We start from the raw sequence: 18,915 nt of genomic DNA, 5'->3' as shown, positions 1-18,915 counted from the left end.
GATTTGTTCATATTCAATTTGCTTGCGATCTCTATAATTTTTCGTTCTACGCATTTTCTGTCGGCTGTCGCTGTCAAAATAAAATGTGTCAAACCTAACTTTGTCGAGAAGCGGCTGCCTCGCTAATGTCGTTCGTTTAGCTTTCTGTTACGATGTTTATAAGTTTCCGTTGTAATTAAATATAAATGTGGTTTCGGAATTTTTAAACAAAGAAAGATAAATAAAAATTCGAGTTGCATAATGTCAAGGCTGCGATATTTACATAATTATTACAGGGCGTGTGTGGGCTTCTGTCATTGATATTGATTTGTTTTATTTTATAAGTTTGCTTTCTATAATGTAGTCATATCTAAGACGCTAATTCTCTATTAAGTGTTCAATAATTCGCACTATGTGTTAACCGCTAGTGGAGAATGGACATGTGTCATTAAAATGAAAACAAAGAGCTTTCTGCTGTTTTCAACATCTGTATTTGCAATAAGTTTATTTCTGATAGTATTTCACTCCCAACCGCCTCAATCAATTCAAAATATCGTCACACAAACACACCAACATATAAAGGACTTTCAGGTAAATTTTAACTTCTAGGAGTGGCTTTTTACTTTTTTATTTAATATCTAAAATTAAAATATTTGATTATTAGTTGTCTACCAGAAACAATTTATTAACAAAGGACTCCTTGACTCATGTTCTTATCTGAATATTTCTAATGGCAGTATTTTTATTTAATTAGTCCCAAAAATAGATATTATGTATGTTTTAATTTAATGTAGAATTGGTTTGCAGAAGTTGTTTTTTTTAAGTTATACAAAACTAAAATTTTATGTTCTCTTTACCTTTCTTCTGCTGGATGTTTTTTTTTAGCTGTATTATTATAAGATTATCACATATATGGGTTTCTTATCTTTTGAGTGAGTTTAAACCAAATAAATAAATAAGAACTTGATTGTTTCACTTGAATTTCTCAATTTTGGTGCATGATGTAGTTTTTTTTTTGAATTGTTTATAACTGCATACCCATAAAAAATATTCTTTCAGTAAAATAATAAGCTTCTCATTCTTTCTTTCATCTACCTCAACAATTAATCTGATAAATATTTGTAAATATATATAATTTTTTAAAATAGACTGATAATTTCCAGTATGACTAAATTTTTCCCTCAAATTAGTCTTTGCAAAATGTGAAAAGAAAGGTGAAAAATATCTCTTATATTAGATGAGTACTTGTTCTGTATCTGTGTCAAATTTCAATAAGATGTATTGGACCATAGTTGATTTATCAAGCTAATATGTGAATCAAACATATCCTACAAATACCATTCACAATTCCGGGATTATAAATAGACTATTTGTTCTTCCTCATGGTGTTCTTAATTTATTATATAAGTAAGATTGACTTTTGAATGTAACATATGGCATAATATGACAATATGTCAGGCGTGGGTCCCACAGGAGAAGCTTCGCGATGTGGAGGCAAGCCATCTGGTGGCGGGCGAGGAGTATGGAAGGCTGCTGGGGCTGGACGGGCGCGCGGAGCTCTGGCGTAACACCACGCTGCCCGCGCTCGTGACGTACGCGCGCGGTGATGCGCACGCCCTCGCCGTCGCCTTTGTACGCCATGCCGCGCGCCTACCCTACACTGTGCTCCTTTACAACATAGGCCTCAAGCCCTACTCCCTCTCTGTTGTTAGTACCTACAAAACCTTCTACATTTCAACTTTTGATGCACTTAATTGATTTTCCAATTAAAATACGATTAATTTTATCTTTACTTTATATGTATTATTAGTTATGTTTATTTGATGTCACATCATTTGATATTGACTGAACTTTTTTTTCAAACATTTTCGATATCTTTTTTTTTTATTGTCTGCTATACAAAATATCTGTTTGTCAGGTGTCAAGTTACTGCAACTCGTCCAAGTGCGCGGTGGTGGACTTCGATCTGAGCGCCTTTCCCTCGCATGTTAGCGACGAGAGCATCTACGCCTTCCGCCCCCTCATCATACAGGTCAGTAGCAGTATACAACTAGTGGTATGAGACTCTATGGGCTAGGTAAGCGACAAACGTGACGCATTACGAAAAGAGATGTGCCAACATCGCGGCAAATGATCTCTGCCTACCCATCTAGTCCACGGTTTGAGTTATGGAATTCAAACTGATAAAAGTACACATAAAATTCGTACTAAAATGCGGGAAATTGATTTCCTTTTACTGTTTCCGTTTGCTGTGTGCACTAGCTGCTGGGTACAACATCCTCAGACATTATGTTATCGCAATGTAGTTAGCTCACGTTATCAGCCAGGTGTGAGTGTTCCGGAAATAAGGAGTGTTTCTTGTAGGAATGAATAAAGAATATGCGATAAGGTGCATGTTTGTATTTCTATTTGTACTATTTACGAGTACATTTGTAATGTAATGTAATTCGTGACCGGTGTCATCGTAATATTGTCACATCACGCCATGACATAAACTGTATCAACTAAACGCAATATATAAGCTATAAAACTTTTATGTTGCAATATTAATTTTGATGAAAATTCTACATAAACCAATTTAATTGTACTACTCAATACCTTCATTGATAAATTATTTTCATCAAAGACGCTGACTGTTAGACGTATTAATGTAAGGTGATTAAGGTATTATTCTAACAAATGAATTATTATGAATGCACTGCCTCTCTAATTCCAATTGACATCCTCAACTATGACCAGGTTTTCGAACCAACTCATGGCGTTCCTCCGTCTTTTATCACTGACGGCTGTTCTAAAGCCTTCTCCTTTTCGAGTACTTGCTGTGCTATGTTTAAAGTATGTATGTGTGTAAAATATTAATACAGTGGTAGTGTACTGATAGTGACGAGTGGTGAGCCACAGACACAGATCATGTAATAGTTAACTTTAGATGTAATCTAAATGTAATTATTGTGTTGATGATAACTTTATCTCGATCTGTTTACACAATAAGTGTGTAGAGAGCATCACTTGCACGTATTATTATTTTTTTTTTTCAACTTATTACATTTTTACATTTATATAGTGTATACTTATATAGTGTGCTCAACATTTTACCCAGTGTGTACGTCACCCAATCTACCGCCGGTATGAGCAATATAGCAATAGGCCATTAGAACAGTACCATCTGAAACGGAGTTCAAACTAAAAATTATGTTGCCGTGCAAGTTAGAACTCGGGCCTTTTGAAAATAACAAATTCCTTAGAAGGGAGATTAAATTCGATTTTGATATAAAAGTAATAATTTAAATTTTTCATCAAAGTGTATTTCCGTTCCGAAACAATCATAAAATTGACATAAAATAATATTATATATCTCCTTAATCGCGACATCGTCTGTTTATTTTTTTATCCAAGTCATCGGTTGATGATTCTTGTTCATTTTTCTTGCTGGTCATTTGATAGCTTTTTGATGTCCTCAAGACAACGTATAATAATTATTTTATCCTTGTCTTCTTTACGCACAAAGAAATGACCATTTTTGTACCAGACATACTTATATTGTGGGCGTAAATGTGTTTTAACGTTCCACAGAATGGTTTTATATCATAATTATTTCATATTGTCAGCGCGTGTCTTACTTAAATTGCATATAACCAACTATTGTGTGGGTTTAAAACCGAGACATGTACAAAAATTATTGGGCTTCTTTTTTCCCTCCAATTGACTTTCGAAGAAAAAACTAAATATGTTCTTTTCCAGATGTTTCCAGTCAATACTCATGTAATTTACGAACGAATACTGTCGACCTGCTAATGTATAGCTAAATTAATATTAAATTATTAACTTTAATTTCTTGAAGGAAACGTTTGAGAGAAATGTCATATTACTATACTGAGGAAAATTATCGTGCGGCTACATCTGGTTCCTGTCATTATGACGAGAAGCTCCTCTGAGCTGAGTGCAATCTTTTGATGTGCCATGTGGGCACTTTGACGTGCGCTTTGTTCCATGATTTATGGCTCACGCGCATTCGCCGGTTTTACGGGATGTAAATAGATTGCGTTCGTCACACGCTCAATAAGATTTTATTGTTGTCCTCAAAATATTGACCAGTAGTGTGAATTTGCACGCTTTATCGACTTATTCGAACTTCTCCCTATTAATGTATTTTGGTTAAAAACGTTATTAATTTATTAGGTAAGTATGGTTCCTAATAATTCAGGAAATAGGGATTTAAAAATTATATAACTTGTTCCAAATAACGACAATCAAATAAATAACGGCAACCGCACTGGGGAGTTGATATCGAATCTACACGTTTGGAATTGATAAGGAAAGAAGGTTTATGTGACCAATACCAAGGATAGTTAGATAATTAAGGATGCATAATTATAAATTCAGCAATACGCTTTATTAAACTACCAGTTGCTGATCAAATCTACTCTCTGCTGTTGAGTATAAAGGCGTGAAATTAAAAATATAACATTAATATGTGATTTATATTTTATTCAGCCATTAAACAATTTTATGTCTCATGTTGGTTATTTATGGCCGAGTCATAACAAAATTACGTAAAAGCTTTTTATTTCATATTTTATATTGATATAAAAACTATAACGACCATAATATTGTAAGTAATGGGTTAATAGAGGCGGAGGCTGGAGATGTCCCGATACGAGTTGTCGATATGATATCGATTAGTAATACGTAGGGGCTGTCGTTACATGAAAACATCTTTATAACATTAAGTAATATATGTATTGATATGTAAATTATAACATTTCTATAACGGTTTAGAAGCCTAGTTACGAGAATCACTCTAGATTCTCGTAATTAGGCTTCTTAGTGCTAACTATCATTTGTTTACCCTGAAAATGATTACACAGTATTGTCCTTGTCACGTCGCTTATCTACATACTAGCACGCGGGGAATAGATTTAGATCTTAATTATTTGGCTCATTATCACAATTAAAAATTGACGCTACACGTTACGAAGTTTTAAATAATTAAATTTTGCAGTCAAAGGATATTTTTGTTTATTACTAGCTACTGTCTTTTCAGCACGCGCTGAGTCGCGTGGGCGGAGTGATCTTCAGCGAGAGCTCGCAGCGGTGGGTGGGGTCGCGCGCGCAGCTGGCGGCGCTGTGGGCGCGCGCGGCGCAGGGCGGGCTGGTGGCGTGGCCGCGCCGCGCCGCCGTCACCTCGCTGACGCATCCGCGCATGTTCACCTACCTGCGCGCGCGCGCAGACGACTTCCTCTTCGTGCAGATGCTGGACGTGGAGCGGCTGCTGGTGTCGCCCGCCGCCGCAGACGTCATGCGCCCCTGGATACAGTGCGCGCTCACCCTCGACTGCATCATGCCCATCGGTGAGAACACGCGCGCCTCCACATTTGTCGACGCGGGCGCGTTACAGTGATCACACGAGACGTGGACTTTTTCTACGGTCGACAAATTCCGCTCTGTTAGATCGCTAATATGATGGTTGCAGGTGCGCAGTCTGTGGGATGCAGATTCGACAAGAAGCCGCAGTACCGGTACTCGGGGTGCCACGCGCAGGACGCGTCGGCGCTGAGCATCGTGCTCGGCCTCCGCTGGGGCTTCGACGAGACGCGGTACGTGGAGCGCGCGCCGCTGTGGCGCCGCCAGTCGGAGGCCGCCGCGCGCGCTGTCTTCGCCGACCTCCAGCGCAACACCACCGACGACGAGCGCGCCGACCAGCACGTCGAGCAGCACGTCGAGCAGCACGTCGAGCAGCACACCGAGCACCGCACCGAGCTGCAGCCGGAGCGGCTGACGGAGCCGCCGCGGCCCTGAGGCGGGGGCCGGGCTCCGGGCGACGTCTCCGCCTCCTCGCAGGACTGCGCACATAACGCAAGTGGCACAACTTGAAGGTGGTTTTGCCACTTCAATGTAAACTTGCGTAGCGCAGCTCCCTGTCCAGTTCACTCCCTTATGAAATCGATTTTGTTTTACAATAGCTATCAATATGAAGAAGGCAGGTGTGAAACTTTTTTACAGGTATGTTAAATAGCCCACAGCAATGTATAGTGCGAGAGGTCGCGAGGTCGCGGGGAGTCAGACAATATTGTAATAGTCGTCTGGGGACAGGATCGGTTCTTAAATATAAGAGTTGTAACAGAAGTGTAGATGTTAGTGATTACATACACAGTATTAGTGCATATATATGTAACTGTGAGCTGTAGCGTTACTCCACTGTGATCATATGTTTGTGCACAAAGTGACGAGATCCGACTCGTCTACGAGTTTTTTAAGTTAATATTATTTATTTGGCAAAACTTGGATGATTATTTGATTTTTTTAAATTAGTTTTTGCCCGAATTAGGTAAAAACGAAGTGATGTTTATGCCATATCAAAGTTAATTAACGAGCATATTGTACAGAATATTGGATATTTGAGGGATCGCTTTTGCTAGCAAATATATTTTTTATTATTTTTATAATTTGTAACAAGACAACATATAATTGTGATAACATGGTACAATAGTACATAATATTTTAGTACATAAAGTACACAATGTGCGCACTAATTTAATTATAATTTATACAATATACTGATTTACGTATAATTTATTTATTTTAAAATAATAATTACATAGATACATATCTTTTGCAGTTTTAATAAAAAAATACATTGTGTATGTTTGTTCCTACATTTATATTGTACTGAATTACATCTTATTGTACTGATCGCGATAATTTGAAGTTAATTTAACAACGAGGGCAGCTTGAGTCAAGGTAATATGTAAAAATGGCAGCTAAAAATATAAAATTTCTCCACAGCGAAGGAATGGGCCCCACCATTCTGTTTCGTTTTAATAGATCAGTGTCGCGTTTCCTCTGAACATCTTCAACACCAGAGGAACTCTATTCCTGATAGACTTGTGGCCGCTCTTAATGACACTAAACTCTGATAATCTCATATTGGTAGTGTCAAATTGTTTGAAAGTATTATTTTCTCCTATATATTAATAGATATATAAGTAAGTAGAAAGAAAAAAAGATAAATTAAATCAAAATTGCTCACCTGATGGGCTTAAGATAAACTAAATTGTGACGGCTCACTAGCAGCCCCTTGTCAATATGAAAAATGTATCTAAAAATTCTTTTCGTACTGTAGGTGTCTTGTTACATTTTTTTATATAATTTTCCATGCCTTATGTAGTTTTTACATATATTCTTAGCAGCATGTATCTCACTGGGTCAAATAACATTGTTACACTATGAGAAGCAATAATCGTATCTATTTGTTAAGTTTTATACGATTTTCTGTTTGTTTAGGAACAAAAAAAATCCTATTAATAATATTTGGATGTACATTTTATTATGTGTAATTAATTTATCTTATATTTTGTTTTATTGGATATGTTTGTAAATTTGATTATTGTAATTAATTTAGTTGAAGACATGTAAATATTTCGATAGCTGTCAGTTTGCAATATTATGATTTAAGACTGACTTATTTTTGTGTTGGGAACCCCGCGAATTATAACTGCGCGTTTCCATTGTTGTGACACTTGTATAAAATGTTTGACGCAAGTATTTCGGCTGCGGAATTGCACAGTTATTGTGACAACGTATAACGTTATTGTATTATTTGAATATTGTTGGGTTTTATAATTTTTTTTAATTGTAAATTTAAGATGTGAAATATTTATTTTATGATAATTTTATTTTAAAACAATTGGGTTAATAAATGCTGGCACAAGTAAGATAGTTTGTATATATCGCATTACAATGGCAGCTTGAAATTTACTTGCGTAAATATAATGTTTAAATAAGTTTAAATCTGAAGAAAAATACAATTTACTGAATACGGCTTTTGATTCATCTTGCAAGTATTTATTTATTTCCATCAGTTTTTCTTCGGATCATTTATATCTCCGAGTGAGGGTAGTTTCAACTCTTTTAATCGATGTATTATTTACAAAGATGTTATTTAGTGAGTTCGCATTGCTGAACAAATATCTTAAATTTTTCCAAAAGTGGAGAAACATGTTTTATGCGTATGTTTCTGACTATGTGGACTCAATAATGTTTAAATAAACCTAAGTAATATTCAGTCAAGGACGGAATATTAGTCGTCGTATCATCTTCTAATAACCGGGTCATATTCCGTCGTTACAAATACATTTATGTATTTAATATATTACCTGGTTACCTCAATGTAGAGGAGGCGAGTGTGTCTCTTAATATGATTCTGGACTCTTCCGTAAATAAAACTACTATTGCTAGTTAAAAATGATATTTGCAAGCTTCGAGACATACAGATTTCAGATTTTGATTATTTATTTTTATGACCTGGAATAAATGCCTTTTTCGTATTTTTTTACACAAATCATGAAGCTATATTTTGTACTTGTTCAGAATAAATAAAGATCTCATTGTCATTGAAGTATGCGAGCTGCCGCGTGTCGACCATTTATATACATTAAGCAAGTTTATAATCAAAATACGCTTTTAAAATTAAAAAGTATATACATTTAAGTTTGTAAATTATTTTATGTTTTGTATATTTTAAAATTTGTAAAGCTTCGATGCAGCAGCACGTCTTTTGTCAGAGAAAATTAAAAAAAAAACTGAACTTTGAAACGCAAAATGCTGTGTCATCGAAGTTGATATTAGACATGTGCAAGTACACACTAATTAGTGCATACTATTTATATAGCTCCGCGCACTCTCGTGTAGACATAAAAAAAAAACATTGGCATTAAAAATCTGAAAGCAAAAATGTGTTTTAATGTTTTGTTATCTGTATATTGCATTTTAATTACCCTAACATATGTTAGAATATACAGAAGTGCACCAAAAATACCTGTTTCGAGACTTTTTGATTATTTTCATCAAGTTCACGGCATCGTGAACTTTGAAATTTGTACCCTTCATTTTTAAAAGAGTTTTTTTTAATTCTCTATGGTTACAAAGAATTTAATACACTAGTTTCGATTCTCTCCACAGCTTAAACCGTCATGTTGAGTTGTATTAAAATTAAACAAAGTATTACATTTAAATACATAATATATTTACAAATTAAAGGAACTGTCAATTATAAAAGAATTAAGATTTTTTGTAATATTATATACAAAAAAAGATTTTAACTGACTAGTTATCTTCAGTTGTTTTATCTTAATGCCCTACATTTATTACATTTAGTTGCATTGTGGATAATAATTAATTTATATGTTAAAATAGTAATACATTTGTAGATAATGTATCAATAAAATCCTTCAAATCATAGTGTGCATATTCACAATTCAATTTACAGTGAAACTTCGTACATAATCTTTGAAATAAAATTAAAAACTAATATAGCAACACTGTTACGGTGTTACCATCCACCATAATGTTTACAGCAATATGTGTTATAGTTTTGTTGGTGGATAAATAATTTACTCATAATATTTTCATTTTCATAACTAAAACAAACTAAACCCTACATATATAAGTTTACAAAACAAACCATTCATAGATAAAAATAAAATTTATGAACTCACGAAATGTCAATGCCATTTTGTTTCTTAAAGTTATAATAAATAAAAAAAGTCAAACACTATCATAAAAACAAAAGAAATCTACCAAATCTCAATATTTAAAGTTAAACAAAATGCTTTTAATGTTTTAGATTTATTTCATCACGGTAATACGGCCAAAAATAAGAATGGATTCAATATGTTACGGACAACTGCAAATTAAAATTAGATCAATAATTATTTAGAAAGCAAACAAAACGTTAAAATTTCAACCATAGACAGTCAGACATACATTAGGCTTAGTGCAGATTATGCAAATGCAATAACACCTAAAAAACGTGCAGTATATTTAAAGGCAATTTTCATTAACTATACCTACATCTATCAGTTACAAGTGATCAAATATATTATATCAATAAATTCATCTAAAAACAGAGTCAAGTTTCATAAATTACAAAATAGAACATTTCTATAGATTAATTTACAGAATTCCTTTACAACTTCAGTAATTTAATCTTTACATATTTATTAAGACAACATGTGCTTCTAATTCGGACAAAAATATTTGATTTGTGCTTTTATAAATATAGGTGGTAGAGTTATGTTATAATATGTCAATAATATATCTAAATTATTGCTAAAGAAGTTCTCTACACCGTATTTAAAAAAAACCGCTGATTAAAAGTTTTTGACATTTACACATAACATAGCAAATACAAACTTATATATAAGAAATAAAATAAGTAAGTTTTGCTTATTTGTATAGATATTGTATTTAATTCTTCAAATTTGTAAATGCAAAAATAAAGTTATTGCTGACTTCCTGAATAAAATGTGCAAAAATTGAAGACATCATATTTGTGAAATGTCAATTACTGAATATTTAATGATATTTAACTAAATAAAAAGCTGTTTTGAATAAACAAACTCAATAACTTTGTAATTGTGTCAATAACAAATGCTGTTGTAGTTTTTTTATAATATAAGGCTATCTAAGACTAAAGTTGTGGTTCACTCTCCACCGAGTAGCAGAGAGCAGTGAGAAGGCACCAATACTATTCTTTACTTATCTTTAGTGTCCGTCTTCTTCTCGTCATCCTTGAAGAGCAGAGGTGTCATGCCGAGGAAGCAGCCCAGTGTGATGCCCAGAACTCGGCCCTGGCACACACCATATTCAGATATTAACACTTAAGTGGAGCATTTTTGAACTCAAAACAATAAATTAATAGCAACTTTGAGTATGTACACCAAAGCGTGAGCGATAGAAAGGCGACCTAGTGCACTGGGGCCAGTACAGAGAGAATGTGAGGTTACCATGTTGGCGAAGCGCCGGCTGACCGGCATGTCGAGCTGCACAGGCGAGAGCGCGGGCGCGCTGAGGCCGAGCAGCGCGGCACCTCGCTCCACGTAGTAGGAGGAACCGATGCCGATCACGTCGCTGAACGTGTTGCCCAGCGCCGCCGCCGCCATCGTCGACAGCGTTATGTAGGCGCTCATGCTGCTCTCTATGCTGTCGCCCTACAGCACACGCTATTGTCACTCACATGTATTTTATACTAGCTATGCCCGTGATTTCGTTCACGCGAAATATTGTCTTCCGATCCCATTTTCATTTTTTAGACTAATTATTTTGCGTAAACTTATCAAACATTACAATAAAACATATTCACACTTACAAAACATTCATATAAACCTTGATATATTCCTGTACAAACTTCCATCCCCTCTTCCCTATTGTTGTTTTTACACCGGTGAGGGTAAAACTTTTACAAACACAGTATAAAAAATAAACATCAAGCTGTCTCTACATTTCTCAGGCTCTAGACTATCTGTAGACTTAAATCGGTTTAGTAGTTTTGGCGCGAAAGCGCGATAGAGTTACTTTAACATTTTTAATATTATTTAGGAAGTAAGGATTACAAAAAACTAGTATGCAGATGTTTTATCAGTTACTTATCTAATTCTTATGTAACTATTATATTCAGTTGCTCATATAATCGTAAGCTATGTTAATCATAGTAATGTAACCATCAGTTCATATCTATACAATTCATAAAATTGCAGTCTCTAATATAAAAAAAATTATATTTCGCAAGCTTGACGTATTTGCATTGCTTATTTATTATAATAACCAATTTTGTCTGTAAGTTCGTTTTTTCCGAATAATCTCCGAAGCGGCTGGACCATTATTGATGGAACTTTTAAGGTCTGCAGTTTATGTGCATGGGAAAAACAGAGTAATTTTCATTTATGCTTTTCTTGATTTATCAAAATGTGACAGTAGATTTAGAAAATTTAAGTAACTACAAACATTGTTAGTACATTTACAGCATGGATCCCAAAATCAGTCATATGAATAGTGTTTATATTAGCAAAGACTGCTAAGATAATAAGAATAAACAAAGCATTAGACATAACTTTACAGTTCAGTTACACTACTTTATGGCTTACTGTATTTATTATCCGACATCACTACAATATAAAGCAGGGGCGACCAACCATTTGATAGTCACTATTAGCCAATAGATCAAGGCATGGCTTACTAAATATAATTGTCAATTTTATGTTTTCCCTTTTATTAAATTCTATGGCTATAGATCAGAATATGATAAATGTCATTTTATTACTTTACAGGATAAGCAATTAAATTATTAAGAAATCTTGAAGTCACTCAATATATGAAAAAAAAAAAAATTAAAATTAAGGAAATATATATGAAAGAGAATTTTTTGGTGATAATACCTATATTAATAAGGCATACTGAGCAAAAATGTACTTGTCATTGTCTCACCACAGAATTAAATATAACTACATAATTGTGTATTAAACTATGCTAAGTTGACCACCACTTTTATACAGCAATACTGATAGCTAACTGATCAACACTTTGTCAAAATATATGAAAAAAAATACTTACAGCAATAATCATGATGAAATTATCCAAAAATCCAAAGCCAATAAAAGGGATAGAGTTTGCCAAGGACACTGTAACACAAACAAAATGTTAGACATAGCATAGTATGTTGTATTTTGTGTTGCCTATTGAGTGAAAATAAAATTTAAACATTTTTATTAAATTAAAACTCAACAATGTAATCACATATATGTGATTTCAAGTTTGACCAAGATATTAAATAAAGTGTTACTTACAGTGCAATAGTTCCTTAGTTGTGGGTTTTGGTACTGTGGCCGCTGAAAAGAATATAAAGTTATATAAAGCATATGAATTGGCCATTAATAACAAATATTAGAAGCTGTAAAAAGCAAACTTACCATATTTCTTTTTCAGCCAATCTTCGGGGACGGGGCAATAAGTTCCGGTGGGGTCCACGTCACCTAGAGTCGGCACTTTACTAGGTCTACCGAGCTTACTCCTCCATCTTTGACCAGCTAATTTATCTAGCAAAATAAATGACTTTTTTGGTTTATTGCCTAAAAGATGTTGTCATACATTGTACAATAAAATACCTTCAAATTCTTCTTTGATGCGATTCGATTCATATTCTTGTAATGCGTTAAACAGTACCTTCCTCTCTTCGTCGTTTAAATGTAGGACAAGTTCTGTGGCGTGAACTTTTGTTAGAGGACCGGATATTTGTGTAGGTTCTTCGAAATCCTTAGAAGTTGGTCCTAAACCCAAGTTACGGATATTAACTAAATCTGGAACTATTTTTTTTAACTTTAACGTTCCCACTGTGACACTATGCCGTACTTGAAGTTTTGATAGTCTTTGATGACCACAAGTGTTGAAATAAAACATTGATGTACCACAAAACCTTTTCATTGCATGTATTGCTTTCATTTTGAAAAGGTGAGTCAAAATTTAAGTGTAAACAATCAAACACAAACAAGTCCCGGTTTCTTTGAGATCATACTCATTTATAAAAGAGAATTTACGCTACGTCTTTCGTACACTGCTGTCAAATATGTCAATGTCAAATGTCATAAATAATAAAATCCTCCAGTTACATAGAAATATTTTTTTTAAGAAATGTAGATATCGATGAATTTCTTTCAATACCACCTCCAAAAGTAGTGCTCTTAAGCTTAGACTACTTATTCTAGGTATATGAGATATCTACGATTAGACCTTGTTTATTTACAACATATAACACTGCTTATTGAACAATATTTATTTTATATTTTTTTAAAATTAATAAAGTAAGAGCTCTTATATACTCAATTCTTACATGTCTCAGTTTTATGTTCAAAGAGGTTTTGATTTGATTTTGATTTTTTTTAACTATAATCCATAAGGCTGTCTTGTTTAATTTGTTAAAGTGTTTAGCTTAAAAGTCTAGTGGCAAGGCCATACATAAAATATAAAAAAATGACTGTGTTATGTCATATTGAGACATATGTCAACAAAGGAAAACAAATTTTACCATTTTGTTAAAATATCTGAAAAAGAGCGAAGTAGTTAATTGAATAAGATTTAATGAAGTATTATACCAAGAAACTTTGTAGTCCTATTTAATTCTTAAGAATAGACATCTCACAGTAATATATTTGAGAAAGTAATGTTAAGTATCGGCCCGTTACAAGTGAATGTTGTAACTTGACCATGCACGATGTTGGAGGGCCTCGTAGCTTGGGTATTGAACAATTACCTTGGGAAGTATGTGGAAAACTTGAATACGGATCAGCTAAGCGTAGCCTTATTGTCTGGTACGTTGCATGTATTCACTTACGATCACTTTTATCAACCGGTTTTCCTATTAGACTCGATGTTTCTTATGTTTATGCACAGCTTTGGCTTGAAGCGAATGCTAAATAGTTCAGAGAAAGATTTTTTCAGTAAACCAAAATTATTTTCTTATTAAAGAATTACTGATCGATCTTAATATATATCATGGTTCATTTAATATTTTAAAATTTTGTTAAAAAACTTTTTTTTATAAAATTGTTTAGGCAAAGTAGAATTAGAGAACCTACCCTTGAAGAAGGATGCGTTGCGGCACTTGGGTCTGCCGGTGGAGATCAAGGCAGGGTTCATTGGCAAGGTGCAGCTGCAGGTGCCAGTGCGCCAGATCCGCTCTGCACCCTGGCTTATTGCCATTGAGAATCTTTACCTGGTTGCCGCACCAGTGAACCTAGATGAGGTATGGTGTTGTGTTCTATATATGTTAAGGGTAACTAGGTACAACTAGTAACCATGGGAATCTGTACCAAAGTCCAAACCATCTTGTTATAAAGTTAACTTCTATTTTGATTGCGTTCAGAAAAAGAAAAGGTTCAAGATGTGTGGTACTGATTACCATCTAAATAGATTTATGTAGTAATTATAATAATGTTCAAAGAATAGAAGAGTTATTCATGTTTCTAAATATGTCACATGTCCTCAGAGTGGCATCACTCTGTGCCAGCTGATGCAAACAAAGATTTGATATCAAGCCAATATTTTGTTTTATAATTATTCCTACTCTATAAGATAGATCAATATGAAATAAATTATTAATGATTTACTTTGAAATAATGTTACTTTTTTTTTTGTAATAGCAAATATCAAAACTTATCTACTGAGTTATATTTGCTGTAATATTGGCTTTTTTATGGATAAGATAGGAAACCCAAATTGCTTATCCATGTTTTGGTTCTTGTCTTGAACTTTGTACTACTGTGATAAGATTGATTGGACATCTTGATAATTTAAATAAAAGTTAGTTTAAATTGTCTGAATGAAGATTGAATAATTGTCTTTATATTTATTTATTTTATCAATACATATACATAATGTTATTTATTATGTACATTTCCATTTAAAGTATTGTACCAAAGAACTGACTGATGTAAAGTTTTATCAGAAGAGATTATGAAATGTTTCCATCTTTCCAACATTAAGTAGATCTTTATACATATGTATTTGTTTGTTACTGGGAATTTTTATTCATGTTGAGGATGCAATGTCATGATCACGTACACTTTGCTTAGTTATAGGGAGTTTATTACATTTTCAACAATTACATAAATAAATGTTAATAGCATAAATAGAGTAAATGTACTTCTTTATTTATTTTTCCTCATAAGAACAGTTTGAAGAAATTTTAATAGTAACATGCTGATAGTAAGATCAGACACAGTTATGTTTTGCTACAACACCTACTTTACATTGGCAATTTTAATAGAATTCAATCTTAAGACTAGTGCCAAATTAATCTAGTATTGGAGTGTATACTCAAATTGAATTACAACACATTTCAAGCATGTTCATCAACTGTTTTGTATATTTATATATATTTTTTATCTTGACATGATGATGAATAATGCACACACTCTTGAGTGTGTCATTTGTGTGATTACAATTTTAGCGGAGCTGTTTTATCTATTAACAATTCCAGTATGTTTTTTCTTAAAAATATAGCTGTCGAACCCAAAGTTTTGTGAAGAGCCATTCATTAGTTCAATTGATAGATAATAATGTATATTGTAATATCGTCGCTTAAGTTCTAAAATATTTTTGGTATTTGATGCCTTTACAAAAATATGTAGTTTTATCGGACAATAGAAAAATTGAAAAATTTAAAACGAAAAAAATAGCTTCCACATGTTTGACAGTATAGGTCACAGAGATGTTGATGGTTGTTCTAGTGGGACAGCGTGGTGGAGGCGCACATCGCGCACGAGCGCAAGACGGCGCTGCTGGACGCTCTGGAGGCGCAATGGCGCGCCGAGCACGAGGCGCGCGACGCCGGCTACTACGCCGCCTCCTACTCCACCTGGCTCAGCTACGGCACAGGCCTGCTCGCCAACATCGTCGAGAACCTGCAGGTGCCTTCCGTTTTGTCTTCGTTCGCTCATTGCTCCGCACTCAACACCGTTCTAGCTGACTGACAAATATGTTTCCAGTTGAAATTGACCGACGTGCATATCCGGTACGAGGATGCGGTGACGTGCGCGCCGCAGACTTTCGCGTGCGGACTGACGGTGCAGTCGCTGACGGCGGAGTCGTGCGACGCGAACTGGGTGCGCGGCTTCACGCTGCTGGCCGACGCCGACTGCTCCTTCAAGCTGCTCGAGTTGCAGCAGCTCGCCGTCTACTGGGACCCCATGCCGCCCGCAGCAATGATGGCCGCCTGCACGCTGGCCGAATTGACCGTCAGTTACAATACTATTTATCATTAATAGGGACTATTTTTAATTTAGAAAACAAACAGTCAACGTATATATACCGCCGTAAGACTATTACGTAACAATGACTTATTCGTAGGAGCGTATGCGCGCGACGTGGCTGTGCGAGCACCGGTACCTGTCGGCGCCGGCGTCCGCGCGGGCCCGCGTGCGCCGCGAGCGCTGCGAGCAGCCGCTGCGCTCGCGCACACGTCCGCGCCTCGCCTGCCATCTCACGCTGCCCAGTGTCCAGCTCGACCTCACCTCCGTGCGTACAGCGCTTTTATTTACATGAGTAATTGAAAAAATGTGAAAGACGTAATAAATGTAGGTCATATCGGTTTTGCATCGTGTGAACGAAACGTTTTCAGAGACAGTATAGCGAGGTGGTCGGCTGCGTGCTGGGGCTGGAGCGCATCGCGCGGCTGCGGGAGTTCCGCGCGCTGCGCCCCGACGTGCCCGTGCGCGGCCACGCGCGCTCCTGGTGGCTGTACGCGCTGCGCTGTCACGCGCCGCACCACCGCTGTCGGTTATCTCCTCCGCTCAATAGTGCTCGCCCGCGCCAAGTCGCGGCTTCTTGTTATAGCACCTCATCACGTTGCAGGGATGGATCCGAAGCCGACGTGGGCTTTGTGCGCGGAGCGGGCGCGGCGCACGCGGCGGTACGTCGACATTTGTCTCGGCGTACTGAGCAACCCGGCCGCCACGCTGCCGCCGGACGAGAAGGCCATCAAGGACGAATTCGAGTGGAACACTCCGTTGTCGGTTCTGAAGCCGCTGCGTGAGGTGCTGATTCTGTCGGTTTTTTGTTTCGAACCATCGGTAACATGCTAGAGATATTTTAACAAATCGTCCATATACACAGGTGGCGATGCGCAAAGTGCCCATAGCCACCCCGGCTTCGACCCCCGAGGACGCGCCGGCGAGCTCGGGGCGCAGCGTGCTGGTGCGCTGGTTTCCGCTGTGGTGGGGCTGGTACGCCCCGGGGGGCGCCGCCGACGCGCCTGCCGGTGGGTCCGAGCAACCGCAGCAGTCGCAGCAGCCGCAGCAGGCCGCCGCACCCGCCGCACCCGCCGCGCCCGCCGCACCCGCCGCGCCCGCCGCGCCGCGCCTCGAGGAGGAGATCCTGGATGTGATCGCGGACTCGCTGGAGGACAACACGCTGCTGCGACGCGATACTGTGTTCGGCTTGTTCGAGTTTACTCTGGAGCGCGGCTCTCTCAACCTGACCACAGAGCCAGATGACCGACATCAACTTCAGTTAGTTTTTTTTGTTTTCTCTCAAATTAAACATCTTTATAAACTGAATCTTGTGCAATTTTTTTTTTATTACGGAATGTAGTAGAAATAACCTCGTTTACTTACGGCCGGTGAAGACAGAGATGTTATGTGTAGGGGTGCAGCAAGTCCGGAGGGTGGGGGTGGGGGCGGGGGCGGTACGGGGGTGGAGCTGCAGTTCTCGAGCGTGTGCGTGCGCGTGGAGACGCGGCCGCGCACGGGCTCGCACGCGCTGCACGTGTCGCTGGGCGCCGTCTGCCTGCGCGAGCGCATCACACCCGGCACGCTCTTCCCCGTGCTCGTCGCGCCCCAGGTACCACCACCACCACCACCACCACCACCACCACCACCACCACCACCACCACCACCACCACCACCACCACCACCACCACCACCACCACTGATCATATCTTGTATTTATGCGTTAAACGGATCAAATCGAATGAAAATGTAACTGAAAAAAAATCATTCACTTAGGTTTCAGAATTAATAATTTTCTGAAATAAAAAAGTACTAACAGTTGGCTGCGTGCCGCCGGGCTCGATATATTATTCAACGGTTGCGCAGTAGCAGGTAGTAATAGCAGGTGTAATCCTTGTCTGCAGGGCATGATCCGGGAGGGGCTGAGCGCCATGAACGCTGCTGCGAGCGCGGCGGCGTGGTGGCGCGCGCAGCAGACGTCGGCGCCGACCTCGCCCCCCGCCCCCGCCGAGCCCCTCTTCCAGCTCTCCTACGAGAAGCACCCCTTCGGCCTCAATTGTGACTACAAGTAAAAATGCACAGTCCTCCCCGCAGTGCGCACTGGTCGTCGGACGTAGCTCGACATTGTAAGTGGTTGTTGTGTGCGCGCAGGCTGTGGGTGAAGTCGATGTCGCTGGAGGTGGTGTACTGCGCGGCGGCGGCGCGCTGGGCGCAGCAGTTCGTGGCGGCGCCGTGGGGGCCGCGCCGCACCATCGCGCACGTGCGCGACCAGACGCGCGCGCGCCTCCTCACGCACTGGGAGCACATGTTGCGCGCGCATCCGGTACTCGGCCTGCCGTTTTCCTCCATATGTTTACCTCTGAAAAATCAAATTGTG

The 18,915-nt window shown here is 37.7% G+C and overlaps 2 protein-coding genes across 3 annotated transcripts; one reads left to right on the top strand and one right to left on the bottom strand.

The window, feature by feature from the left end:
• Window positions 1-81: 81 nt before the first annotated feature.
• LOC106713867 lies at window positions 82-6,503 on the top strand. Of its 2 annotated transcripts, none has more exons than XM_014506759.2 (5): window positions 82-570; window positions 1,453-1,686; window positions 1,898-2,011; window positions 5,024-5,330; window positions 5,453-6,503. In XM_014506759.2, the coding sequence occupies exons 1-5, from the start codon at window positions 433-435 to the stop codon at window positions 5,776-5,778; spliced, it is 1,119 nt and encodes a 372-aa protein (XP_014362245.2). In that variant the 5' UTR covers window positions 82-432; the 3' UTR covers window positions 5,779-6,503. The 2 variants fall into 2 exon arrangements, with proteins under 2 accessions (XP_014362245.2, XP_014362244.2); XM_014506758.2 differs by having other exon boundaries at window positions 1,438-1,686.
• A 3,863-nt stretch (window positions 6,504-10,366) lies between these two features.
• On the bottom strand, window positions 10,367-13,366 carry LOC106713872. Its single transcript, XM_014506767.2, has 6 exons — window positions 12,921-13,366; window positions 12,726-12,851; window positions 12,603-12,644; window positions 12,370-12,437; window positions 10,767-10,970; window positions 10,367-10,610 (listed from the first exon to the last, which is right to left on the bottom strand). Exons 1-6 carry the CDS (start codon window positions 13,252-13,254, stop codon window positions 10,515-10,517), a joined length of 870 nt encoding a protein of 289 aa, XP_014362253.2. The 5' UTR covers window positions 13,255-13,366; the 3' UTR covers window positions 10,367-10,514.
• Window positions 13,367-18,915: the final 5,549 nt, after the last annotated feature.

The sequence above is a fragment of the Papilio machaon genome, chromosome 4 (assembly GCF_912999745.1).
Source record: "Papilio machaon chromosome 4, ilPapMach1.1, whole genome shotgun sequence".
In the NCBI taxonomy this organism is placed as follows: domain Eukaryota; kingdom Metazoa; phylum Arthropoda; class Insecta; order Lepidoptera; family Papilionidae; genus Papilio; species Papilio machaon.
The sequence above is the reverse complement of the archived record's forward strand: the minus strand, read 5'-3'. Positions and strand labels throughout refer to the sequence as shown.